Source organism: Calypte anna, chromosome 11, assembly GCF_003957555.1.
Source record: "Calypte anna isolate BGI_N300 chromosome 11, bCalAnn1_v1.p, whole genome shotgun sequence".
NCBI lineage: Eukaryota > Metazoa > Chordata > Aves > Apodiformes > Trochilidae > Calypte > Calypte anna.
Genome location: NC_044257.1, coordinates 1,033,427 through 1,059,059, shown reverse-complemented (window position 1 = coordinate 1,059,059; position 25,633 = coordinate 1,033,427). Strand labels below are relative to the sequence as shown.

General features: G+C 59.6%; 2 protein-coding genes and 1 long non-coding RNA gene across 3 annotated transcripts in view; 2 read left to right on the top strand and 1 right to left on the bottom strand.

Moving 5' to 3' along the window:
- The window catches only part of VAC14 (VAC14 component of PIKFYVE complex), a 75,329-nt gene extending 65,966 nt beyond the window's left edge, over positions 1-9,363 (top strand). Inside the window, exons 15-19 of the mRNA XM_030457957.1 lie at positions 2,865-3,039; positions 3,722-3,840; positions 4,391-4,470; positions 6,188-6,338; positions 8,532-9,363. Coding sequence (XP_030313817.1) covers positions 2,865-3,039; positions 3,722-3,840; positions 4,391-4,470; positions 6,188-6,338; positions 8,532-8,694 — 688 coding nt within the window. The 3' untranslated portion in view covers positions 8,695-9,363. The remainder of the gene's footprint in view (positions 1-2,864; positions 3,040-3,721; positions 3,841-4,390; positions 4,471-6,187; positions 6,339-8,531) is intronic.
- Positions 2,182-3,711, bottom strand: LOC115598950. The gene is made up of 3 exons (XR_003988040.1): positions 3,558-3,711; positions 2,967-3,067; positions 2,182-2,349 (listed from the first exon to the last, which is right to left on the bottom strand). It is a non-coding gene; the product is annotated as an uncharacterized LOC115598950 (long non-coding RNA).
- Positions 9,364-11,352: 1,989 nt separating the features above from the next.
- On the top strand, positions 11,353-24,049 carry MTSS2 (MTSS I-BAR domain containing 2). Its single transcript, XM_030457956.1, is given in 17 exon segments — positions 11,353-11,466; positions 14,840-14,901; positions 15,025-15,098; positions 17,774-17,858; positions 18,021-18,112; positions 18,215-18,289; positions 18,500-18,508; positions 18,963-19,120; positions 19,207-19,314; positions 19,398-19,495; positions 19,964-20,078; positions 20,080-20,193; positions 20,958-21,032; positions 21,848-22,024; positions 22,124-22,289; positions 23,206-23,790; positions 23,793-24,049. Coding segments are annotated over 17 exon segments (2,232 nt in total). The 5' UTR covers positions 11,353-11,397; the 3' UTR covers positions 23,963-24,049.
- Positions 24,050-25,633: the final 1,584 nt, after the last annotated feature.

Here is a 25,633-nt window from a genome sequence, read left to right as displayed (position 1 = left end):
ACACCCCAATGAGTTCCAGGTTCCCAGTGACACCAGAAGGAGGGGAGGACAAGCCCAGCCCTTCTCTGCTGGTCAGAACCAGGCCTGACATGCAGAAGCATCCAACCCCAGCTCGCCAGCAGTGAGAGTCAAAATTCCCAGCACGATGTCCCATTGCTGGGGAGCAAGAGACCTCCTTCTCCATGGAGAAGCAGTGATGTTGGGACCCAACCAGCATCTCCAGAGGTTGCTGAGTTGCTCTGGTTGCTCACCAACCCTGTTTTAATTTGGTGGAGCTTGTTGGAGCTCCTGAAGTGGCTACAGATCCAGGGACACTGGCCCAGGTTGCCCATGGAAGCTGTGGCTGTGCCCTCCACAGCGTTGAAGTCCAGGCTGGATGGGGCTTGGGGCAACCTGGGCTGGTGGGAGGTGTCCCTGCCCATGTTGGGGTTGGGACTGGAGGAGCTTTAAGGTCCCTTCCACCCCAAACCAGTCTGGGATTTGATGATTTTCATACCCCTTCTGCCTTGAAGGTGCCAAGCACCAGCCCCAAACTTCCAGCCCTGGTCAGACCAGGTTAAACCATCCCCACATTTGTCCCCGAAGCACCTGTCCCCTCTTTTTGGGGCACAGTAAATCATCCTGTTTCAGAGTCCAGCCGCCCAGCACAGCAAGGATGGGGCCTCCACTCCTCCCCTTTTCCTGGGCAAGGGTGGGATGGAGCCAGCTCGCTCCCGGGCTGGGCTTGGACCTTGCTTGGCCGCAGCTGGCGGGGACCGGATCCCATCCCCAGCCCTGAGCTATTGATTTGCTTTTGGCTCCACCAGGCTGGGCTGAAAGCCTCTTGCTTTCCCCTTCCCTCCCTCCCTCTTTCTCTCTCTGCTTCACTTTCCCATCGTTCTCCCTCCTCCAAGCCAACCCGCATCCAAGCCGCGAGAAATCGGGGAAGCGTTTTCATCCCCATGAATGCAGCAGCTTACGTAAGGATAATTGGGATAAATGAGCTTATTTATCACGGCCCCGTTCCCTTTGAGCAGGGTCCGGAGCCAGGGCCGGGGTGGGTTACATAAAATCCCACACAGAGCATCTCATTGTCCGGAGGTGGCCGCACGGGATGCGGGAGCTGCCCATGGAGAGGGGCCGGGGCCGGGCAAGGAGGGGATGGAGGGGTTGCTCGGTAGAACAGGGAGGAAGTTGAAGGTTTCTTCATGGGTTGGGAAGGGAAAAGGCATTTCTTCACTGCCCATCCCCTTCCTGCATCCCTGAAGAAGCCAGGCTGAGGGATTGGGGTTGTTCAGCCTGGAGAAGAGGAGGCTCCCAGGTGACCCCATCCTCTTTCACAGGCAGAACGTCCCTTCCTGCCCCAAAAGGGGACAGACCACCCCAGCCCCATGCCAAGCTGTAAAGCCCTTCACACACCAGCTTCCCAACCTGCTGGGTTTGCCCACCTGCAGTAGCCATAAACCCCAGCACAAGACTTGGGATTTTTCAGGTCCTCAGCTGACACCAGGAACTGGCATGAAAAACCTCATCTTCCAGTACAGCAACCTTCCAGTTTCTGAAGGGGCTACAGGAAAGCTGGGGGAGGGCTTTGGACATGGGGGGGTAGGGAGAGGACAAGGGAAATGGGTTAAAACTTGGAGAGAAAGGGGAGATTGAGGTTGGACATGGGGAAGAAACTCTTTCTTGTGAGGGTGCTGAGCCCCTGGCCCAGGTTGCCCATGGAAGCTGTGGCTGCCCCATCCCTGGCAGTGTCCAAGTCCAGGTTGGATGGGGCTTGGAGCAGCCTGGGCTGGTGGGAGGTGTCCCTGCCCATGCAGGGGGTTGGGACTGGATGAGCTTTAAGGTCCCTTCCAACCCAAACCAGTCTGGGATTCTATGATCTGATTACACCACCAGGGTTTAGGGGATGATGCTGGGTGTCTTCTGGGGTCTTCTCCTGGTCCTTCTCCATGGGGATGGGGGCTGGAAACTTTCCTCCTTCCTCTTCCTCACCTGAGGAGGTAGAAACATGACCTCGGTGGGGATTCAAGTGGGCCTTTCACCTCCCAGATAAACCCACTAGTGAATGCCTCCCACCCAGCCAGTTCTGTGTCCTAAACCCTTCTGAGATGCCTCCAGGGGGAGGATTTAGTTGCCTGCGGTCAGCTGGTGGGGAACAGTGCTTGGGAGGAGCTGGGGTAAAGCAGAGGAGTTCTGGGGGATGCCCCTGGTTCTGTCTGCCATGGGGTGAGACCCAGGGAGCATCCCAGTTTCAGGGAAAGCTGGGTACCCAGTTGGGCTCTCCTGGTCTCCACAGTATGAGCAGCAGAGAGCTGAGGCAGCACTGAGCAGAATTTCAGGTGTCCTTTCTGCCAAGAAAGCAGGAGCCTGGAGAAAAACCAGAAAATCTCCAAATCCAAACAAACAGGGACTAGACAAAAACAGTTAAAATCTGGTGGGGTTTTGTTTGTTTGTTTGTTTTTGGTTTGGTTTGGTTTTTGCTCCTGGATTAAACGTTGGGAATGCCTCCAGGTTTGTTGAGCAGGACATTCCTGCCCTGCCCCACCAGGCCCAGCCAGGCAGGTGGAATGGGGGGAAAGTGATGGTGAGGGAGGTCACCAGGATGGTGGGCAGGTCCCTGAGCAGCAGGCAAGGAGCCCAGCTCTGGTTTTGGGCCTTGCCCTGGTGGGAACATCTTCACCTCCAAATGCAGAGCCTGATGTTCCCTGGTGCTCACTCAGCCTCTGCTGCACCCATGTCTCTCATCCCTCCCACCCCTCCCATCCCTCCCATCCCTCTCATCCCTCTCATCCCTCTCATCTGGAGGAGGGGAGTGATGTGAAGGCTGAGGGTCTCATTTAACCATCTTTCCACCCCTGGTTTCTCTCCTCTGTGCTGTGAAGGCAGCTTTGTCTGCTTCTGAACGCCGAGAACATCTTCCACTCCATGGCAGACATTCTGCTGAGGGAAGAGGACCTCAAGTTCGCCTCCACCATGGTCCACACCTTGAACACCATCCTGCTGACCTCCTCTGAGCTCTTCCAGCTGAGGAACCAACTGAAGGACCTGAAGACCCCGGTATGGGCAGCACCAGCAGTCCCAGATACTGAGAGGGAGAGATAAGGGGAGGGGTGGGGACCTGGCAGCCACCTGAGGCCACATCTGGCTGGTCAGTCCCCACCTGGAAGGTCCCTGGGCTGGAGTAGGGCACCTGGAGTGGCCTCTTCAGGAGCTGAGGGGGTTTGGAGGACATCTTCAACTCTTATTTTTGTCCCTGGGGGTGGGAACAGGCTCCCTGGGTGCTTGAGCAGCTGCCACCTCCTCCCTCTGCCCCGACATGGGCCAGGGGACAAGTGACAGTAGGAACAGAGTCCCCCGGTCCCTGCCAGAAAGGTGCCCATGGGGTTTGCTGAGCAGCTGCCACCAGCAACATCCAGGCAAGGTGAGGAAAGGGAAAAAGCCTCCTCCTCATGCTGAAGGGATGCAGTGGCCTCCCCGTGGCTGGACCAGCCCCCATCCTCTTGCCCTGTGTCCTGCAGTGGATGCTACACCCCAAGGGCCACCCCAAAACCTGCCCCGTGCACCCTGGTCCTCACCTCCTGAAGCCAGCGGGCTCGTGCCCAAGCCTGGACAACTCAGTGGGTCCCGTGCTGTCCCTTTGTGTCTCAGTGGCACTTCCAGGCCCAGTGGGTTGGTGCTGGGGACCCGGGGCTCTCCATTCCACATTTTTGCTCCTGTTGGTGACCTGACTTTTCCCCAGGAAAGCCGTAACCTCTTCTGCTGCCTCTACCGCTCCTGGTGTCACAACCCGGTGACAACCGTGTCCCTCTGCTTCCTTACCCAGAACTACAAGCACGCCTATGACCTCATCCAGAAGTTGTATCCTTTGGGCATTTGCTGGGAGGTGGATGGTTGGGCTGGCCTCTGGTCCCTCTGTGGCCACCACTGAGGTCACCCTGCAAGCCAGCCTGGCCTCCTTGCCTGCAGCCCATCATTACCAGGGTGGTGTCCATGTCCGTGTGGTCAGCAGACCAGGCAGCTCCTTCCTCTTTGGCTCATCCTTTTTTTTTTTTTTTTTTTTTTGAGGTGTAAAAAATGAAAAGAGCCCTACCCTTCTCCTGCCAGGCAGGGGTCTCCTCAGCATCCTCTTCCTCCCAGGAAGATGAAGGCTTTGGCTTGCTGGCCCCGTGGGGAGCCCGGCAGGGTGCGGATCCCACTGAGCTCATCAGAGGGGTGATTATTAACCTGCCTACCCCCCCACCCCTCTTTTCTTCCATCATCCCTTGGCCACCTTGCAGACCTTTCATCCCGGGAGCAGTTGGCAGAGCCCCTCACTTTCACGCCAGGGCATCCCCTGGGTGAGCCATCTGCTGCTGCTGCTGCTGCCACCCTCTTCCCAAGGTGACACATCCTTAATGGCTGCCTCCAGCGGGGACCTGGAGGTCACTGTGGATTTCCTCACCGAGGTGGACAAGCTGGTGCAGCTGATCGAGTGCCCCATATTCACATGTAAGGAGGGAAGCCCTAGCAGGGGGATGGGAAGGGTGCTCCCAACCCCAGGGGTGTTCCCCTCCCTTTCCCTGCTCCTCCAGCAGCAGCCGACGCACGAATAAATAGAGCAGAAGTTATGAGACTTCTTGCTGGGAGGTTTGCCCAGTGCTGGAGCTGCCCATGGCAGGGGGGGAGCTCAGACACAACCCCCTCCCCACCCCCAGATTTAAGTTCATGCAATGAATAAAGGGATGGGGGGAGCCAGGACCTTCCCCACCTCCAGATTTAGGTTCATGCAATGAATAAAGGGATAGGGGGGGAGCCAGGACTTTCCCCACCTCCAGATTTAGGTTCATGCAATGAATAAAGGGATAGGGGGGGAGCCAGGACCTTCCCCACCCCAGATTTAGGTTCATGCAATGAATAAAGGGGTGGGGGGGTGCCAGGACCTTCCCCACCCCAGATTTAGGTTCATGCAATGAATAAAGGGGTGTGGGGGAGCCAGGGATGCTTGAGCATCTCTGGTGGGAGGTATCAGATGAGGGGGAGGCAGGGTGATATCATGGGTGCTGCTCTGGCTCCTAGCAAGAAGAAGGGGGGTGTTTTATCTGGAAAGAGAGAGAAAAGCCCTAAAAACCCAGAGCTGCATCCAGCAGTGGCTCCCCTCCTATGCTGGGCCTGACAGGGGACTTGGGGATATGGCAGTGGGAGTTGGGATGGGGACAAGGGGAAGCTGGGGAGGTGACAGCATTTGGCTGCCCCTGGGCTCCTCCCTGGAGGTGGAGCTGGGCATTGAGAGTGTTGGGAAATGTCCTGGAAAGGACTTGCAGCCCGGACATGGAGATCCAGGACTGGAGAGGTTTTTTGGGGAAGGTGTTCACAGCAGCCCTGCAGTGGAGGTTGGGGTGATCCTCAGTCACTTGCTGTCCCGTGGTGCCCTGTGCCTCATCCCAAGGATGACTTTCCCACCATACACAGCACCCACATATCTGTGTCAGTTTTCCATGGCTCCCAGCAATTCCTTGAGGGTTCCCCATCCCCTTCACCTTCATCTCCAAGCCTCAGGGTGGGGGACAGACGTGTCTCACATTGTGCAGCATCCCTGGATGTGGGTCCCTTTGCAGAGAAGACACCAGGAGGTGTGATGCTGGGGCAAGGACCTCTTGCCCCATCCCCTGGGGTGCCCCTGGTTGGGTCTTGGGTGTCAGGAATGCTCCAGAAGACGCTTCCACCCCTGAGCACCACGAGGGTGGTGTCCCCTCTGCTAGTGACACCGTGGCTTCACACATCACCAGCAAAGTGGAAAGGATCCTTTCCACTCCAGAGAAACCCCAGGAGGGTGTCACCCAGCCCCTTTGACCCTCCTTGGAGGGCATTTGTGCTGATCCTGCAGAAGCTGAGGAGCAGTCTCATGTTGCACGTGTGTCCCCAGGCTGAGAGCATGGCTGGGCTCAGGGATGAGCAGCAGCAGGGATGGGAGGCTGGGGGCTGCTCCCTCCTTCCCCAGCTGGTGGGCTGGCTGGTGAGGAGAGGGGCTTCTGGCCTTGGGGAAGGGGGGGGGACACAAAGATGGATGAGTTAATGGAAGGGGAGAGGCTGCGGGTGCCAAGTGGATGCCTGTGGGGTCAGCTGGCAGCAGCTTTTCCACTTCCCTGGGACCATCAGAAGGGTTGGGAGAACCCCCCAGTTGGGGCTGAAGGCCAAAATCCCTTTTCCCCTTCCTCTCCTCTTCCAGATCTTCGCCTGCAGCTGCTGGATGTGAAGAACAACCCCTACCTGATCAAGGCTCTCTACGGCCTCCTGATGCTGCTGCCCCAGAGCAGTGCCTTCCAGCTCCTCTCCCATCGCCTCCAGTGTGTCCCCAACCCCGAGCTCATGCAGACCACGTGAGTGCCACCACCAGCACGGAGTCCCAGTGGGGACACATCACCCCCCACTCCACCCCACCCCACCACCACTGAGCATCCCCACCAGCCCCCAGCCCCATTGCTCAGCCCCCCCCGGGCTCCTCAGGGGCCATGGATTCTCCTTGCCCTGTGGCCAGGAGCCTTGGCTGGGGGGGTTGTGTCTATATTTGGTAACCCTGGGAGGGCTGTGCCTCATCCACAGGCATTTGGCATCCGGGATGGAAAATTTCACTTGGGAGGTCGCTATGGAAACCAGCAGAGCCGGGAAGGAGGGTTTTTTACGGATCTCTTCAGCAGCCTGGGGGTGCTCCCAAAGCAGCCCCCCTCTCCCCCCAAGCATGGACAGCACCCAAAAGGACCCTCTCACCCCCTGCATGCCTGGGGATGGCTGCTTCATCCCCCCCCCCATGGCTTTTGGAGAGCCACCATGGGGCTGGGAGCAACCTGGGCTGGTGGGAGGGGTCCCTGCTCATTCGGGGGGTTGGAGCTGGATGAGCTTTAAGGTCCCTCCCAACCCAACCCAAACCACTCTATGTGGAAGGGTGACATCTCCCTAGGGAGTGTCCAAAATCCCCCCCTACTCCCTGCCCAGGGTGGGGGCTCAGAGATGCTGGGAGCAGTGGGATTTGCTCTCCAACCCCTCAGCTAATGAACACGGAGTGGAGGGGGGGAGGGATGATGTGTGTGTTGATGATGAAGCTTAGATCTGCCTTTGCAAAGCCCTGAGAACAAAAAAAAAGCTCTCACAGGATGGGCAGGTTTGGGAATTAACAAAGCCACCACCACCATCATTGCTCCTTGGCTCCCCTGGGCTGGCTTTTGTCCCTCCCTGTCCCCCAGCACTCAGCTCCCAGCACTGACTTCAATTCAGAGGGAGGCTGCACGTGCTTCTCCCCATTTTTATTTTTTTTCCCCTACCCACCCCTCCTTTGTGGAGGTTTTTTTTTTGTTGTTGTTTTGTTGTTTGTTTTATTTTTCCTGTGGTTTTTCTTTATTTTTTTTTGTTTTCAAGCAACTGGAGCTGTCAGACAGCCCCAGCATCTGATTAACTCTGACCTACATTCCTTCAAACTCCGAAGCTGGCTTTTGTAACAGCTCAGACCCAGCTGCAACCTCTCCCCGAGGGGACATCAGGGCTCCAAAGCCACCTGGCAACCCCCCCTGGGCTCCCCAGTGTCCCCCAGTGGGTATCCTGGGACTGGTGTCCTCCCTCCCCTTCCCTCACATAGGGAAAAACTTGGAGTATGAGCACCCAAGGGTGGTGTGGAGCTCTCCATCCCTGGGTGTTCATCCCCTGGGGATGTGCCCAGGGCCACCAGATCTCCTCTGTCCCAAAGCACATGGATATTTTGCCCCTCCTTGGAAAACCAGGCAGGGAAACTGAGGCACACGCCTCTGGCATCCTTTCCAAATGGTTTGGCTGCTTTGGGCTGGAATGGGTTGAGGAGCACCAGGGTTAAACCTCCCCTTACAGGGTGCTGTCCCTGTCCCCTTCTTTCCCTGTCCCAAAGCTGCTTCTTGGGTTTCATCTCATGCCTTCTGGGGAGGGACATGAGGCTTTGGGATTGTTTTGGTGGGATCACAAGGATGTGTCTGGCTTGGCTTCTTCAAGGAGTTGCTGGAGCCTGTCCAGAGAAGGGCACTGGAGCTGGGGAAGGGTCTGGAGCACAATTCTGACCAGGAGGGGCTGAGGGAGCTGGGGGGGTTCAGCCTGGAGAAAAGGAGGCTGAGGGGAGAGCTTCTGGCTCTCTACAACTCCCTGGAAGGAGGTTGGAGCAAGAGCAGGTCAGGCTCTTTTCCCAAGGAACTGGTGGTAGCACAAGAGGAAATAAATGGTCCTAAGTTGCCCCAGAGCTTTAGATTGGATCTTAAGAACAATTTCTTCCCTGAAAGCCCTGGTTGGGCTGCCCAGGGCTGTGGTGGAGTCACCATTCCTAGAAAAACATGTAAACATGGCACTTCAGGATGTGGTTTAGTTGGCATGGTGGTGTTGGTTTGATGGCTGGACTCGATGATCCTAGAGGTCTCTTCCAACCTTAATGATTCCCTGGTTCTATTCTAAGGTTCTAGGATCAGCCCTTGGTGCTGCCTGGGATGGATCCCTGGGGTACAGGCACCTCCCCTGCCCCTTTTTTTCCCCCCTCACCTTTTCCTGCTCCTTTTTTTCCCTAGGGACAGCACCAAAGCCAGCACCAGCTTCAAGAGGACTCCAGCCTCCAACATTGACTACACAGAACTCCTGCAGCACTTTGAGAAGGTCCAAAACAAGCACCTGGAAGCACGGCACCAGCGAGCGGGGCGGGCGGAGCAGCTGGACCGGCGGGTGGTCCTCTGAGCATCCCCTGCGGGGTGACAGGGCAGGGACCAGGGGACAGGGACACCAGTTGCTGGACACTGGAGGACTCGGTACCGGGGTTTCATGGCAGAGGGGAAGGTGGGCGTGGGGATGGTTCCCCCTCCCTGCTCTGCATTGAGTAAGTGGTGGGGGGGATCTTGTCTCCCGGGTGTTGCGTGTGCTTGTGGGGAAGGGTTGCAGGAGAAGAGGGGCCAGAGGATGGAGGGGTGGAGGGGAAGCACCTCGTCTTCTTTTGCAGCAGGGCAAAGGAAACTCCTCTTTGCTTTGCTTAATGCCTTCCTCGTGACTGTCAGCTGAGCTCCCAGCCTCCTGCCAGCCAGCCCGGAGGGGATGGGAAGATGGGAACAACCCCTGGCCTCCCGCCCTGGATAAGGAGCAGGCAGGGGACACCGGCCACTCTGTCACCCCAGCTGCCACCCCAGGCTGTGCTGGAGGCTGCTGGCAGTATCCCACTCCTGTTCCTGGTGCTGGGTCCCCCTCCGTGCATCCCCCCCAAGCCCCCAGCTCCTGGCATGGACAGCAGCACAGCCTTAACTCCCAACCAGCACCAGGGGGGGTGGAGACCCCCGTGGTGCCCAGCCCCAGGCTCCATTCTTTGTTCCTAAACTCCCCACCATAAAAAATAAACAAGTGATGCAGAGCAAGCCATGCCCAGTAGCTGGGCTGCCTTGTCCTCATGGATCCAGCCCCAAAGGGAGCCAAAATCCACACGGGGGGGGAAGACATGGAGCATCTTGCTTGACCCCCTGAGCCCCAGGGCTGGCCCAGCCCTGCCACGTTGGCTCGCTGGGCAGTGGGGTTTCTTTGCCTACTCCTCTTCCCAGCAGGAGCAAAAAAGAAAAAAAATCCCCAAAACAAAACAAAACAAAACAAAAAAAAATGCAAAAAAGTGCTGGAAATTCTTCCAGGCCTGGGTCACGAAACCACAGAGTGGTGACAGGCATTTTCCTGGCCCTCAGAAGCCACCAGCTCTGCCTTTACCCTTTACCCTGTCCTGTGGCACCCTGAGGACCGTCCCTCTTGTGGTGTGGGAGGGGTCTCGGGTGCATCCCTGGCACCTGATCCCAGGGAAAAAAAAAAGAAAAAAAGAGGTCGGAAGAATTTGTGGAGTTTTCCGTGGCTCCTGGCCTGGTGACAGCAGAACCAGACTCTGGCAGAGGGCTTCCCAAACCAGCCCTGCTCTGGCTGGGATAAAGACGTTCCTGTCATTCCCGGGAAAGGGCTCTCCAGCCCCGGTCACGGCGGGTTAATCTGAACAGCCAGCCCTTCAGGATGGGCTCAGCGGTGCCTTCCCCAGCCCGAGGGCTGCTCAGGGTGCCCTTGGCAGGGCTGGAGGGGGGGGGGGGGTTGTCCCTGCTTCTTGTCCCCAAGCCCTACCAGGACACAGGTGTTGGGTCCAGGGTTCTGCCCAGGGCTCCTGCTGGACTCGCTGCCACTCGGCAGCCTCTTTCCCGGCCAAGGGATGGGGTTGATGGGGAGAAATTCCAGGCGGCTGCCGGAGCCCTAATCGTTTCCTTATGGGCGGCTCCGGAGCAGCGCGGTGTCACTGGGGCAGCCCCACGGGGGGTTTGGCCTTGGGTGGGCGTTTTGGCACCACGAGGTGCAAAAAGGTGGGAGGGGGGCTCAGCCTGCCCCAAGCTCCCTCCCCGGCTCAGATCGCAGGGGGCCTGGGGATGGTTTAATGTTTCCCATGGCTCTCCAGTAGTCGTGAGCCATGAGACACTCCAGAGCTTCCCTATCCCTACCCCGCAGGGCGTTTAAACTTCAACCTGGCCCGAGGTGGTTGCCCGCAGAGAGAGAACCCCCCCCTCTTAAGGGACCCCCCCTTAAGGGACCATCACCGGAGACTCACTGCTGACCCCAGGCCTAGCACCCCTAACAACACAACAGGGCTCCCATCCCAGCACCCCAAAAACACCCTTTCCATCCCCCCCCCCCCCCTTCCCTGCGAGCAACCCCTGCTGCTGCCCCCACCACCCCTGTCCCCGCATCCCCGAGCATCCCTCGGGGCTCTCTCCTTGCCACCACTCCTCCCCTCCCAACACCTCCTGGAGTATTCCCAAGCATCCCAGCTTATCCCCCGGCTGCCCCTCCACCCTCCCGGGTGCTACCCACCCGACCCCTTCTCCAGAAGCTCCCTCGAGGCTTCTGGGGCCGCGGGCTTTGGACTCGGGGAGCTCCTCTGTGAACCCCCTCCCCACCCAGGAGCTTCCCGACCACCCCCCTCATCCCACCCCACCCTCCGGCTGTCCCCCCCACCCCCACCCCGAGCATCCTTTAGGGTTCCAGGGGACCTTCCCGGACACCCTCCCTGACGCATCCCCGAGCCCACCCCACATCCCCGCCTATCCTCGAGGTACCCCCACCCCGACCATCACCCCCCTCCCCAGCCACCCCTCCTGGCCCCCGCGCATGTGCCGTCCAGATCCCGCCCCGCTCCGCCCCCGTCGCCGCTCCCCGTTCCTCCTCCGGGAGAAGGTGGAGGGGGGGCTGGGGGGGAGGCGCGGGGGGTCCGCTCAGCCCCCGGGAGGAGGGAGAAGAGAGGGAAGGAGGGAGGGGGCGATGCCCGGCGCCGCGCCCCGCCCGCCCCCTCCGCCGTTCCGCCGCCGCCGCCGCTGAGCCCGGCCCGCGCCGCGGCCTCCCCCGGCGGCGCCGCCCGCCCCGGGCTGCCGCAGCGCCGCGATGGAGACGGCGGAGAAGGAGTGCGGGGCCCTCGGCGGCCTCTTCCAAGCCATCATCAACGACATGAAGGTAGGGACACCCCCACACCCCCCTCTCATCGCGCCGTCGTGACAGCGCTCCCCCCATCCCTCCCCCCGCCGCCATCCCCCCCCTCCCCGCCGCCACCGGGCCTCGGGTGCGGGCAGCCCCCGTTCCGCCTTTACCGGACAGCGGAGCGGCCGGGATCGGGCCCCGGAGCGGGTACGGGGGTTCGGCTGTCCAAGCCCGACTTGAGTCTCACGGCTCCGTGTCGGGTGTCTGAGCCCCACCTCGGGTGACGGAGCCCGGTACTGGGTGCCAGAGCCCCCCCATCAGCCCCATACCGGGCATTGGACCCCCACCTCGGAGCCGAGCGCTGGGCGCCGGAGCCCTGTGCTAGGCATCGGGGGGGTGGTGGGAGACGGGAGGGCACTGGGCATCGCCCCCCATGCTGGGCATCGCAGCCCCACATCAGCCCAGGACCGCTCACTGGAGCAGCCCCCACGCCAGGTACCGGAGCCCCACGTTGGGTACCGGAGCCCCACGCCGGGTATCACGGGACCCACACTGGGTGCCTCTGGCCCCACGCCGGGTATCGCGTTGCCCCCCACCACCCCCCGCTCCCCCCCTTTGGATTTCTGCCGGACCCGCTTGGGTTTGCACCAATGGAGCAGAAAGGTCCCCTGGATCCCCTTTCCCAAGCCGGGGAGGGGACGTCGCCTCCAGCCTCCCGGGGAGCAGGATGGGCCCGTGTTTTCCAAAAGCCTTTTGATTTTTTGGTTTAATTTTAAAATAATACGCCGAATAATAAAAAATAAAACCCGGGGGGGGGGGGGGAGGCGGATTTTCGCCTCGGGGCTGAGCGGGAAGGAGGCGACCACGGTTTCTTCATCTCGGGAAGGGAGGGGAGAGGGGGGGACGCAATTCCTTCTCCCGGCCCCGGCTCTGGGGTTTCAGATCCAGTCGTTTTGGGAAGGCACCAGCTCCTCTTCCTCTCTCCTTGCTGCACCCTGGCCAGACAATGCTGTCATTGCCAAAGCAAGTGAGGGGAGGGGGGGAAAAAAAAATTAAAATAAAAGCCTTGCTGAGAAGGAGATTAACCCCTTTGGGGGGCAGTGGTGGTGGCTCCATGGGGACTGACTCTGGCTCTGTGCTGGGAGAAAAACCCTCCAAGGGAGAAAATCCCAGCTTTCCCCAAGGCTGGCAGGGAAAGGTGCTGCCTGATCATCCTTCAGACACCCCGGGCAGCCCTGCTGAGCCCCACATCCCCAGGGCTGGAGGGGGGAGCACCCCCCGTGTCACTGTTTCCCTGTTTTCCCTGCACTGAGGCTGCAGAGCCCACCTGGAGCCATCACCTCCCTGGCTGGTGCCAGCCCCACGGGGATGTGGTTTGGGCTAGGATCCCCTCACCGTGGCATCCTGCTCCAGCGTGGCCGAGGAGATCCAGGTGGATTCGTTTTCATGTGAAAAATGAGATTAAAGTATTTGGTTTGTTTTTTTTTTTAATGGAAGAAAAAAAAGCCCCACCAGGCTTGGCTCACACCCTGCCCAGCTGGGGTGATGCATTGTCCCTGTCCCCATCCCCAAGTCCCAGCCCTGTGGGTGTCCTGGCACGGGTGCTGGGGACAGGGATCAAGGGTCCCCTGTCCTCAAAGTGGCAGCATTCAAGGGCAGCACCGTGCTCTGGGACCCCTGCGCTGGGCACAGGGACAGGGGGACCTTCCTCTGGTGACTTTTTGGCACCCCGTGGCCTCCACTGGGGAGGACTCAGGCAGCGAAGCCTAGTGGCAGTCCCTGAACTGGCAGTGTCCCCAGGCCAGCTTCTTTCCTGTTGCCTCGACGTCCCTGGGTGACCTTGGCATGTCCTTGTCCTCCTTGTCCTCATGCCCATCCTCCTCCCACCTGGCATCCTGGAGGGCTGGGGGCATCGTGACTAGCCCCCTCATTTGAGGGGAACCCTCTGCTCTTCCTTCCCGGGGTGGGCTGGGGACAATGACCCTGGGGCAGTGGCCTTGCCTTCCAGCAGTGGCTGTTCCTGGGGACAGTGCCCTGAGCCAGAGCACTGCTGTAAGTGGCACATGAAGTGACATCCTCAAACCTGGGGGCTTTCATGGTCCCCAAAACCTGACACTGGGCTGGTCCTGTACCCCCTCAAACCCTGTCCTCAGAGGTGCCACCAAGCTGGGCTCACAGGGATGTGCTGTGACCCACGTCCTGCACAGGTGGCTCTGGTGCCCATGTCCTGACATGGTGGGCACCCCAGGGTGGGGGTTTGCAGATTCCCAGCACTGCCATGGGATGATGGCACCAGGATGGTGTCACTGGGATGACAGCACCAGGACTGACCTCACTAGGATGGCAGCACCAGCAATGCCTCACCAGGATGGTAGCAGCAGGACTGGCCTCACTGGGATGGCTTTTCTGGAATGGTGGCACTGGGACCAGCCTCATCCAGGTGGTGTAGCCTGGCCAGGATGGTGACACCAGGACACCAGGACTGTCTGTGCCAGGCTGGCACTGGGATGGTCTCACTGAGATGGCTTCACTGAGATGGCACCAGGATTAACTTCACTGGGACAACCCCGACTGACCTCACTGGGTTGGTGGCACTGGGATTAGCCTGCTGGGATGGCTCTGGAGCTGGCATTATTTGGACTGGCCTCACTGGGATGGCACTGGGATGGCCTCACTGGGACTGGCATCTCCAAGACATCACCGGGACACATCGTGCTGGGATTGACCTCACCAGGACAGTGCTAAAATGGCCTTGCTGGGATGATGGCACCAGGACACAACTGGGATGAGCTCTCCAAGCAGCCACTGAGACTGCCCTCCTGGAGCAGCCTCACCAGGATGGCATCAGGATGGCATCAGGATGGCACTGAGGTGGCCTCCCCAATACCTGGGACCTGTCCCCACACAAATGCCCCGTGCAGGGATGGGAGGAACCCAGGCAACCCTGGTGCCCTTGGAGGCCTGGGGGAGGCAGAGACTTGGGCTGGAGCCCTCTCTCTACCATGGAGGTTTTGCCCCTTGCTGCTTTGGGTGTGCCATGGGTGCAGGAGGGCTGAGCTCTGCTGCTGGCCAGGGGCTCCAGGCTTGGCTCTGCAGCATCTCCTGTCCTTCCCCTCAGCTTCCAAACCCACAAGGTGCCTTCAGCCCTTTGTGGAAGAGATCACTGAAATCCTGAGCTCTCTGGGAGCTACGAGGTTGCGTGGCCAGATTGGCAAGGGAAAAACCCAGGAGGGGAAAAGGGTTGTGCTCAGCATTTATTAGCCATCAGAGAAGCCACCACCTAGCCAGGGACAGCCACCCAGCTGCCCCCATCTCCCATTTAATCCCAGGGGATTTGCCCTGCTCACACAAGGGGTGTAGGAGGGGGATGAAGAGCCTCAGCTCTCACTGTTTCCTTCCCTCCTTGCAGAGCTCCTACCCCATCTGGGAGGACTTCAACTCCAAGGCCACCAAGCTGCACTCCCAGCTCAGGTGAGTGGCCCTGGGGGGGGACACAGGGACACACACACACCCCCTCCCACCTCCCTGGGGGGCACATCACAGGGTGCCCCGTGCCCTCTGAGCTCCCCCCTCTCTCTCTCTGTCTCCTCCCAGGACCACGGTGCTGGCCGCAGTCGCCTTCCTGGATGCCTTCCAGAAAGTGGCCGACATGGCCACCAACACCCGAGGTAGGGTGCTCCTCACCCAGGAGTGGATGTCCCCCACCCACCTGGCTGGGGTGGGCTTCAAGAAGAAGCTCCACCACCCGTGGAGACATTTCCACGCAGTGGAGCATCCCCTGGGAAGGGGGGGTGTTGGAAAGATGAGGCTGGGGAGCAAGTGAGGTGGGCTGGGTGCTGCTGCTCGTCACCCATGGGTGCTTAGCCAGCATCTTTTGATGGGACTGGTTTGCTTGTGGGGAGATTTGGAGTGATGCAGCCCCACGCTGTGGTCCCCTGCACCCATCTCGGACCCCCCATAGCAGCACCCAGGTGTGGAGCTGGCCCACCCTCCCCTTGCTCCCTGCACCCACCTGGAAGGGGCTGGGGTGGGGGACTGGGTGCTCCAGGGGACTCCGGGGGTGGGAAATCAGAGAGAGGGAGAAGATACAGAAGCAGGAAGCCACCCTCAGCTCCTCTGGGGACAATCCCCATCCCAGTGAGGATGTGATAAGGGGGACAGTGGAGCTGCTGTGGGGTGAACCCCCTAAAACCTCTCTGGGTGCCCACTGGTGGCCAGGAGCCACGTCCCACCACTCAGCTCCTGCCAAGCAGATGGTCCCAACCTGCTCTGCAGACTGGAGGCATCCAGACCATCTGGAGCTGCTCGGGGAGGAGGAGCAGGCAGCAGCTTGAGCCAGGATCAGCTTCACCTCCAAACCCACTGGCCCACTGCACCGGGGGGATTAGGGGACATGGGGGGGTGTGGGGGGCAGCTGGTGAGTGGCACCACTGGAGTCAGCAGGAAGGGTGGTGGCATTTTGGGGATGTTGCTGGACATCCCTGGCTCCTTTGCTGGTTGGGTTTGGGGTTGTTTTGTTTTTTTGGTGGGAGGCGGAGCAGCAGCATGGGGAAACTGAGGCAGGGGGCTGGGTGGTGGCCTCGCACACAGCACGTGAGGGAATCGGATTAGGAGCAGCAGGAGCTGGGATAAAGAGCATTAGGAACCAGATTAGGAGAATCCTGCCCAGTGCAGGAGGAGAAGGCACTCAGCCTGCCAGCTCCAGAGGGGTTGCCCCAAACACCTGCAGAGGGTGGGAGGTGCCTCTGGAGGCTGTTTATGGGGGGGGGGGAGAAAGGCAGGAAACCCCTCTCTCCCCTGCACCCAGGGCTATAGGATTGCTGGTTTTTCTGGGGTTTGCTACACCACTGCCACCCTGTGGCCATCCTTAGGCTTCAGAGTTAACAGCTGGTGCACCAAGGAGGGAAAAAATAAAAGGGGAGGGGGGGGGGGATGCTCCTGTTGCTGCTCCCCATAGCTGGAAAACATCGCACAGCTCAGCCCATCCCCTGACAGGACATTCCCATACCCTCGGGATGGGGTCTGGAGGTGAGGGGCTGGCACAGAGCCAGAGAGCAAAGCCCCCTCCCCAATCCCTGCCCTTCCCCCTCCCCACCCCCAGTGACAAATTTGAGATGAACTGGGGAAAAAAAAAATAAATCAAGGGGAACAGGTTTTCATTTCAAAGGGCATTTTAGTGCTTTATTTATGAAGGAGTAGATGGTGATTGAGAGTGGGAATGAAAATGAGGACACCCCCCCAAGCTAGAAGAAACGTAGATGGACAAGGGAGGGGATTCTCCCCCTCTGCTCTGCTCTGCTCAGACCCCCCCTGCAGTGCTGGGTCCAGTTCTGGAGTCCCCAGCAGCAGAAGGACACAGAGCTCCTGGAAGGTGTCCAGAGGAGCCACTGAAATGCTCAGAGGGCTGAGCACCTCCCTGGGAAGCCAGGCTGAGGGATTGGGGTTGTTCAGCCTGGAGAAGAGGAGGCTCCCAGGGGAGCTCAGAGCAACCTTCCAATATCTGAAGGGGCTCCAAGAAAGCTGGGGGAGGGCTTTGGACACGGGGGGGGTGGGGAGAGGAGAAGGGAAATGGGTTAAAACTTGGAGAGAAAGGGGAGATTGAGGTTGGAGATGGGGAAGGAATTCTTGAATTTGAGATCTAGAGATAAGAATACCACTAAAACAGACAGTGCTTGAAACCTCTGCCTTGCTGCTAGTGTTCAGTTATTGAAACCTATCAAATGACCCCTGAGGAGAGCATGTAGAGAAACAAGACATCCAGGTGCCTCCAGTTGCCAAAGAGTGGGTGTGAGTCCACCTGTGCCTGGTTAGGGCAGGCCCCCTATTACCAGGGGGCCAATAAAGGTGGGACACACACCCACAGAGGAAGCTCAGCTCACTCTTGTGTGAGGCAATGGGGAGGCCAGCAGCTCATTGAGCTTCAGGAGCAAGAAAGGCTCCTCCCGGTACAAGACCACCCCAACAACTGAGGCTGAAGGGATTAAACTTGGAGAGGGGAGATTGAGGTTGGACATGAGGAGGAAATTCTTGAATTTGAGGGTGCTGAGCCCCTGGCCCAGGTTGCCCAAGGAAGCTGTGGCTGCCCCATCCCTGGCAGTGTCCAAGTCCAGGCTGGATGGGGCTTGGAGCAAGCTGGGCTGGTGGGAGGTGTCCCTGCCCATGCAGGGGGTTGGGACTGGAGGAGCTTTAAGGTCCCTTCCAACCCAAACCAGTCTGTGATGATTCTATCAAAGTGTTCCCAAGCCCAGCTTGCATCCCAGCCTGCTCCCTTATCCCAACTGGTCTGGGACTGGTGTGGCGGTGTCCTCAATGGTGGTTTACTCCCCCTCCCTTCCCTCCCCAGGTGCCACAAGGGACATTGGGTCGGCGCTGACCCGCATGTGCATGCGGCACCGCAGCATCGAGGCCAAGCTCCGGCAGTTCACCAAGTGAGTGAGCCCAGGGCATCCATCAGTGACACGAGCTGGGCAGGGCTCAGCCCTGCTGTGCTGAAGCACAGTGTCAGCTGGGACCGGGATGGAAGGGGGCCCATGTCCACCCCAACCCCAGCTCTGGCATTTTTCCACCCTCTCTCTCATTACCTCCTCCAGTGCCCTCATGGAGAGCCTGATAAACCCTTTGCAGGACAGGATTGAGGACTGGAAGAAAACTGCCAACCAGCTGGACAAGGACCACGCAAAAGGTTTGGGTTGGATCCCTGCTGGGGGAGGCTGGGAGGAGGGGGCTGTGCCAGTTGGTGGGGTGTCCCCTCTGACAGCACCTCTGTCCCCTTCCCCACCCCCAGAGTACAAGCGAGCCCGCCATGAGATCAAGAAAAAATCCTCTGACACCCTCAAGCTCCAGAAAAAAGCTCGGAAAGGTGAGGGAGGGGTCACCTGGGGAGGGGGGAATGGGACTCTGACATCTTGATGAGGCCTCCCTGGGGATGGTGGGCACTGAGGGGTGAAAAGGGGGTGAAAAGGGGATGCCAGTGTGGCCCGGGGGGGTGCTGGGGGAGGCAGGGGAGCCTCTGGTCACACGTTTTCTCTGTCTCCTTCTCTCTTCCTTCCCCTCCACATCCTTCCTGTAGAGCTACTTGGTAAGTGAACCGCTGCCCCCCACCACCCCAACCCCCCTTCTGCTTCCTCACCTTGCTCCCAGGGCTGGGGCTGCCTCCATCCTTCCATCTGTCCATCCCTCCCTCCATCCATCCATCCATGTCCACCCCCTTGCCCTGCTTTTAGCTTAGCTCACGCCCCACAGCCCGGGGCAGTGGCCACGGTGACACCCCAATGGGTCCCCTGGTCACCTGGGGGCAGGGTGGCAGAACAGACCCCACCCCAGGGCTATCGTGGGTGCTCCCAGGTCCTCCAGGACACGGGGAGAGGGGGGGAACCCCGTGGCACCTGCTGGGATGTGAAGATGGGGTGATGTCCCCCACCTCCCCGGGCCTGGGGGTGGCCACCTTGGGACCCCTGGGACCGTTTTGGCCACCTTGGGACCCCTGGCAGATGTGTGGGGGGGTTGTCACTGATGGTCCCCTTATCTGGCAGGGAAGGGGGACCTGCAGCCCCAGCTGGACAATGCTCTGCAGGATGTCAATGACATGTACCTGCTGCTGGAGGAGACGGAGAAGCAGGCGGTCCGCAAAGCCCTGATCGAGGAGCGAGGTCGCTTCTGCACCTTCATCACCTTCCTGCAGCCCGTGGTGGTGAGCAGCTCTGGGGGGAAGGGGCCCGAGGTGAGGAGGGGGGTGAGGGGGGTTTGGTGCTGAGGGTCACCCTTGTCCTGCTGCAGAACGGGGAGCTCACCATGCTGGGAGAGATCACCCACCTGCAGGGCATCATCGAGGACCTGGTGGTGCTCACGGCTGAGCCCCACAAGCTGCCCCCGGCCAGCGAGCAGGTGAGTGTGTGGGGGGGATGGAGAGAGGGGAAGGGGGAAGGGGGAAGCACCTCTGGAGGGCTTCAACCCCCTCCTTCCTGCAGGTGATCAAGGACCTGAAGGGCTCTGACTACAGCTGGTCCTACCAGACCCCCCCATCCTCACCCAGCACCTCCAGCTCTCGCAAGTCCAGCATGTGCAGGTATGGGGAGGGGGGGGTGAGCCCACCCCTTAATTAACCCCCAGGGGCTGACAATGCTTGTGGACCTTGGGGATGTTCACAAGGTGTGTGTTCTCCACCTCTACATGTCCCTGTGGCCAACTGGTCCCCAGTACCGTGGAGGAACTGGTCTTGCTAGCCTGGGATGGATGTGGGGTTGGGGCTAGTGGAACTATGGGGCAGGAGGGCTGCCTGGCATGTGCCCCAGCTGCAGGGTTTTGGAGATGATTTAAGGATCTGGGGGCCACACATGACACCTTTGCCATGTCCCCAGAAGGGAAAAGGACACCCCAGGAGGCCCACGTGCCTCAGTTTCCCCAGGTTGTGGCTTTGGGATGTGACAGGATGCTGGGAGGCCCCACCAACCTCCGAGCCTCCATCTTAAACTCTCTTTTCCTTCCTCCATCCTCCCCACCGACGTGTCCCCGTGTGTCCCCCTGTCCCCTGCAGCAGTGTTAGCAGTGCCAAGGGTGGCGTGGCGTGGCCCGGCGGGGCACAGACCTGCTCACCCAGTTCCACCTATCGGTACCGCAGCCTGGCACAGCCCCCCCCCTGCCACCACCACCACCATCACCACCACCCGCCTCTCCAGCGTCTCCTCACACGACTCTGGCTTCATCTCCCAGGATGCTGCCTACTCCAAACCTCCTTCCCCCATGCCCTCTGACATCACCAGCCAGGTACGGATGGGAGCCGGCACCACCACCACCACCCTCCCCTCCCTGTGCCTCTGGAGAATGGGTGGGTGCCACCCAAGGAGGCAGTGGGACCATCGCCAGACAGATATGGAAGGGGCCAACACTGCCACCACCCTCCCCTCCCCGTGCCTCAGTTTCTCCCTCTGGAGTGGGACCCCTCCAGCAGCTGCATTAGTGTCACTGGACAGAAAACTGGGAATACCAGGGGAAGCCAAACTGGGAATACCAGGGGAAGCCATCCCTGCCTGGGGGCATCGTGGAGCAGAGGAACTCCACCTATCACCCCACTAAGGACAGGGCACAAGTGGCCCCCTCACCCCCTGCTGGGTATTTCCCAGCCCAGTTGGTACCAGTCCCACCAGAGCAAAGCTTTCCCTTCACCCTCCCTGGTGCTGAGGATGCCCCATCACCCTGAGGAGATGCCCACCCCTGGTGCCAGCTGTGTCTGTGGGCACCAACCATGCCCATGCCAACCCAGCACTGCCATCGGGGTCCCACCACCACCGTGGCCATGGGGACTGTCCCCTCTCTCCAGGATGGGTGCACAGGGTTGGGATGATGAGTCCAAACGGTCCCTGACTGGTCCCAGCTGGCACCTCCCATGGTGGGTCCTGCTTGCCTTCCTCTTCTCCTGGGCTAGGTGGCTGGGTGGGTCGGGGAAGCTGTGGGTGCTGCTTATCCCCCAGCCATGGCTGTCCTTGTTAATGGCTCTTCTGTCCCCCTGGACTGATGGCCTGGCCCTGCAGAAATCCTCCAGCTCAGCATCCTCGGAGGCCTCCGAAACCTGCCAGTCGGTCAGCGAGTGCAGCTCCCCCACCTCGGTGAGTCCAGGCTCCTTACCAGCACTCACCTCCTCTTCCCATCCCTGCCTCCTTTTCCTGGCCTGCAGCAGGAATGGTGTGACCAGCAGGACCAGGGAGGTGATCCTGCCCTACACTCAGCCATAGCCAGGCCACTCCTGGAGTCCTGCGTGGAGTTTTGGGCACTGCTGTACAAGGAGGACATGGAGGTGCTGGAGAGGGGTGCAGGGAAGGGCAGCCAAGGTGATGAGGGGACTGGAGAGCAGGTCTGACAGGACAGGCTGAGGGAGCTGGGGTGGTTCTGCTTGGAGAAGAGGAGGCTGAGGGGAAACCTCATTGCTCCCCACAACTCCCTGAAAGGAGGTTGCAGTGAGACAGATGTTGGCCTCTTCTCCCTGGTCACCAGTGACAGGACAAGAGGAAGCGGGGCCAAGCTCCACCAGGGGAGGTTCGGGTTCTTCTAGAAAAATTTCTTCACAGAAAGATTGGTTAAACATTGGGACAGGCTGCCCAGGGAGGTGGTGGAGGCACCATCCCTGGAGGTGTTCAGAAGATGGGGAGATGAGGTGGCAGATGGTTTAGTGGCCTGGGGTTTTAGGGTGGATGGTTGGACTTGATGATCTTCAAGGTCTTCTCCAACCTTGATGAATCCATGATTGATTCCTGTTCTGCATTTCACCCCTGGGTCCCCTCACACCTCCTGGGGTTCCCTGCCAGGCCAACCCCCATCCCACCTCTCCGTGGGCATTGGGTTCACCCCGGGCAGCACTGGGAACACGGGTGTGTGTCCCCATCCCACCCTGCCTGGTGTCACCCCCGTGCCTTGCCCCTCACAGGACTGGTCCAAGGCCAGCCCCTATGACCAGCCAGTGGTCCCCACCCTGCAGCGACGCAAGGACCGCGTGGAGCACCTACGGGAAGCTGAGCTGGGCTCCTCTGCCACCACCTACCCAGCCATGGGTGCTGAGGAGCTTCCCAGGCCCCGCATGTCACCGGCCACCATCGCCGCCAAGGTACCAGCTCCAGGGGGACCAGCACAGGGATGATGGGCTTTTGTGGGGGGTTCCTGGCAGAGGAACCCGGGTGCTTAGGGTGTCCCCTTGCCCCTGCAGCACGGGGAGGAGGTGTCCCCAGCCGCGAGTGACCTGGCCATGGTCTTGACCCGGGGCTTGAGCCTGGAACACCAGAAGAGCAGCCGGGACTCGCTGCAGTACTCCAGTGGCTACAGCACGCAGACCACCACCCCCTCCTGCTCCGAGGACACCATCCCTTCCCAAGGTACAACCAGAGCACCTGGGGACTCCCCAGATGGTACCCAGAGACCTGAGTGGTCCTGGCTGTGGTCACATCATGTGTGGGCTGGTGGGGTGAAGTTTTAATGCGTGATGAGGGTTCAGTGCATGGCACAATCCTTGTTGCCAAACGATAACCAACCAAGGCTTCCTCTTTATCCGGGTTGTAGCTAAGTGCTGGTTGGGTGTTACTGGGTGTTGATGGCTATGGTTGTGCCAGGCAGTGCAGGGACAGGTGACATCAACCTGCATGTGGTTGGTTGGTGATGGTGTGTGATGAGATGCTCGTGCTCAGTGGCTGGATAGGGGTGGAAAAGGTGACAAATGGTCGGAGATGGCAGCAGAGGTGGTGGCTGGAGATCCACAGGGAGACTCGTGCTGTGCTGAGATCATGTTGGCACAGTGATGGCTGAGATGGCTGTGAGCACGTGATGGTGAAGTTTGGCTGCAAACGTTGTGGCAGTGGTGTTTGGGTTGGTTGTGAATGGGAACAGTTGGGTTTGACCATGACCGTGTGAAGGCAATGGTTGTGACAGTCATGGCTGTTTGGTTGTCACCACGTTGTGACAGGGATGGTGGGGGCTGGTTGAGATCGTGCTGCAGTAGTGACAGTTGGGTTTGGTTGTGATCACAACGTGACAACCATGCTGTCTTGTAGTGGTGACGGTTGGGTTTGACGGTGGTTGTGGTGTGATGGTTGGACTTGGTGGTGAGGTGGAGGTGGATGTTGTGGCAGAGATGGTTGGGATTGGGTTAAAATGGTGGCTGTTGAGTTTGATTGTGGTCTCACTGCCACGGCACTGGTCGGGCCCGTCAGCAATGGCGTGGTGGGTGGGTCGGCAGTGCCGGCAGGGTGTCCCCTCACCCACCCGGCCACATTGACCGCGCCGCCCCCTCCCCAGGCTCCGACTACGACTGCTACTCGGTGAACGGCGACGTGGAGTGCGACCCCCAGAGCGACTTCGACAAGTCCTCCACCATCCCCCGCAACAGCAACATCGCCCAGAACTACCGCCGGATGATCCAGACCAAGCGCCCCGCCTCCACCGCCGGCCTGCCCAGCGGCACCAACCTCCCGGCCGGCACCACCCCGGGGGTCGCCACCATCCGCCGCACGCCCTCCACCAAGCCCTCCGTCCGACGCACCCTCTCCAACGCCGGCCCCATCCCCATCCGACCCCCCATCGTCCCGGTCAAGACCCCCACGGTGCCCGACTCCCCCGGCTACGCCGGCCCCGCCCGGGTGGGCAGCGAGGAGTGCGTCTTCTACGCCGACGACGCCTCCCTCAACCCCCTGGATTTTGCCAAAGCTTCTCCCAAGAGGCTGAGCCTTCCCAACACGGCTTGGGGCGGCGGGGCCGCGGAGATCTCCGTCTACCCCGGGGCCTCCCAGCACCTCTCCGCCGAGGAAGAGGAGGACCAGCAGTTGGCCGCCAACCGCCACAGCTTGGTGGAGAAGATCGGGGAGCTGGTGGCTGGCGCCCACGCCCTGGGGAAGGTCAATTCCCTTTCCCCACCGCCCTGGCCGAGGAGACCCCCGCGCCCCCCCCGGCCGCCTCCATGGACCCCCCAGCAGAAGACATGCTGGTGGCCATCCGGCGCGGGGTGCGGCTGCGCAGGACCGTCACCAACGACAGGTCGGCCCCGCGGATATCGTGATGGCACCGCCACCCCCACGGACCCCTGGGGACACCCCCCGAGCCTCCCCAACACCCCTCACACGTCCCCCAACACCCCCCCCCTCGCTGCCCCCGCTTCTGCTGCCCCCGTGTCCTCCCCTCTCCTCACCTCCTGCCCTCGCTCCTCCTCTCTTTTGCTTCTCCTTTGTCTTTTACCTTTTTTTTTTTCCCTCCGTTTCTCTTGTTCTTCTCTAATTCTTTTCTTATCCATCTTTTTTCTTCTCTTCTTCCTCTTTTCGTTCCTTTTCCTCTTTTCTCCCCTCTTCTTGCCCGTTTTCTTCTCCCCTCTTTTTTTCATCTTTTTTTCTTCGCCTCTTCTTCTGTCCATATTAATCTTTACTTTTCCTTTTTTTTCTTCTATTTTTTCCTTTCATTCTCCTTTCCATTTTCTTCTGCTTTTTTTCTTTTTCTCTACCTTTCCTCTTTTTTTCTCCTTTTATTTCCCCCTCTTTTATTTTATCTCCTCCTCTTTTATTTCCTCCTCTTTTATTTTATCTCCTCTTTTCTTTCCTTTTTTTCCTCTTTCTCCCTCTCCCTTCTTCCCCTCCCACCCCCATTTCCCCTTGTCTTCCCTGTTGTCACCCCCCATCCCAGGGCACAGGTGGGTGTCCCCAGCCTCAGCAGGAGGGGATGGTGCCAGCAAAGCCGTGGCAAGAGCAGCCCCAGGAGTTGGGGGTCACCGTGTCCCCCCCCCAGCTGCCAGCACGGATCAGACCCATTCTGGGGAGCAGGAGCATTGGGTGGAGGCTGGGGGTATAAGTAGGGGGCTTGGGGACAACTGGAGCCCCTTCCAACCTTGGGGGACACAAGGATGCTGAACCTCCTTTAGGGACACCCCCCCAAAACCCCCTCCTTCAGCACCCGCTGGGGATGGGGTGGGGAGGAGGGGGGGTCCAGGGAGTTTCACCCAGAGACCCCCCCCCAAGCCAAGCAGTTGATGGAGGAAAGCACAACCCTCCCACCCCCTCACCTTCCCCCCTCTGGCTGTACATAACCCCCCGACCCCCCCCTGACCCCTCAGTCTGTCGCATCGCAGCCCCCCCCTCCCTTTTCTCCCTCCTCCCCCTGCTTTAGGAATAACGATTTAGTTCCCCCCCCCAGGGCTCCTTCTCCTACCCAGAACCGCTGATGCCAAGTGACAAATGTTTGGGTTTGGGGGAGGGATAATGGGGGGGGGGGGAGGATGGGGGAGGGAGTTTGGGGGGGGCTTGGCTCTTATTTTGTACAGAAAACAAAAATTCCTTGGAGAAAAAAAAAAAAACAAACGACAAAAACCAACTGACCTGTCTTTTGACTGAAGTAACTTTTCTGGTGCTGTTGTTAACTTGGTCCTTTTTTCTTATTCTTTCTTTTTCTTTCTTTCTTTCCTTTTTTTTTTTTTAATTTATTTCCCCCCCGTGCTCTTGCCTCTGCTCTTGCTTCCCCACCCCACCTTTTCCTCAACCCCCCCCAAACCCCATCCTTTCACCTGAATTCATGCTCTTTCTTTCATTCCCTTTTTTAATTTTATTTTTTATTTTATTTGGGGGGGAGGGGGAGTGGTAATTCCCCTCTTGCCCCCCCACCTCCCCCCCACCTCTCTCCCCATAGTCACTGCTACCAGTAACGAATGCACTGTGAAGATTCCAGTATTAATAAAGGTTGTACTGTA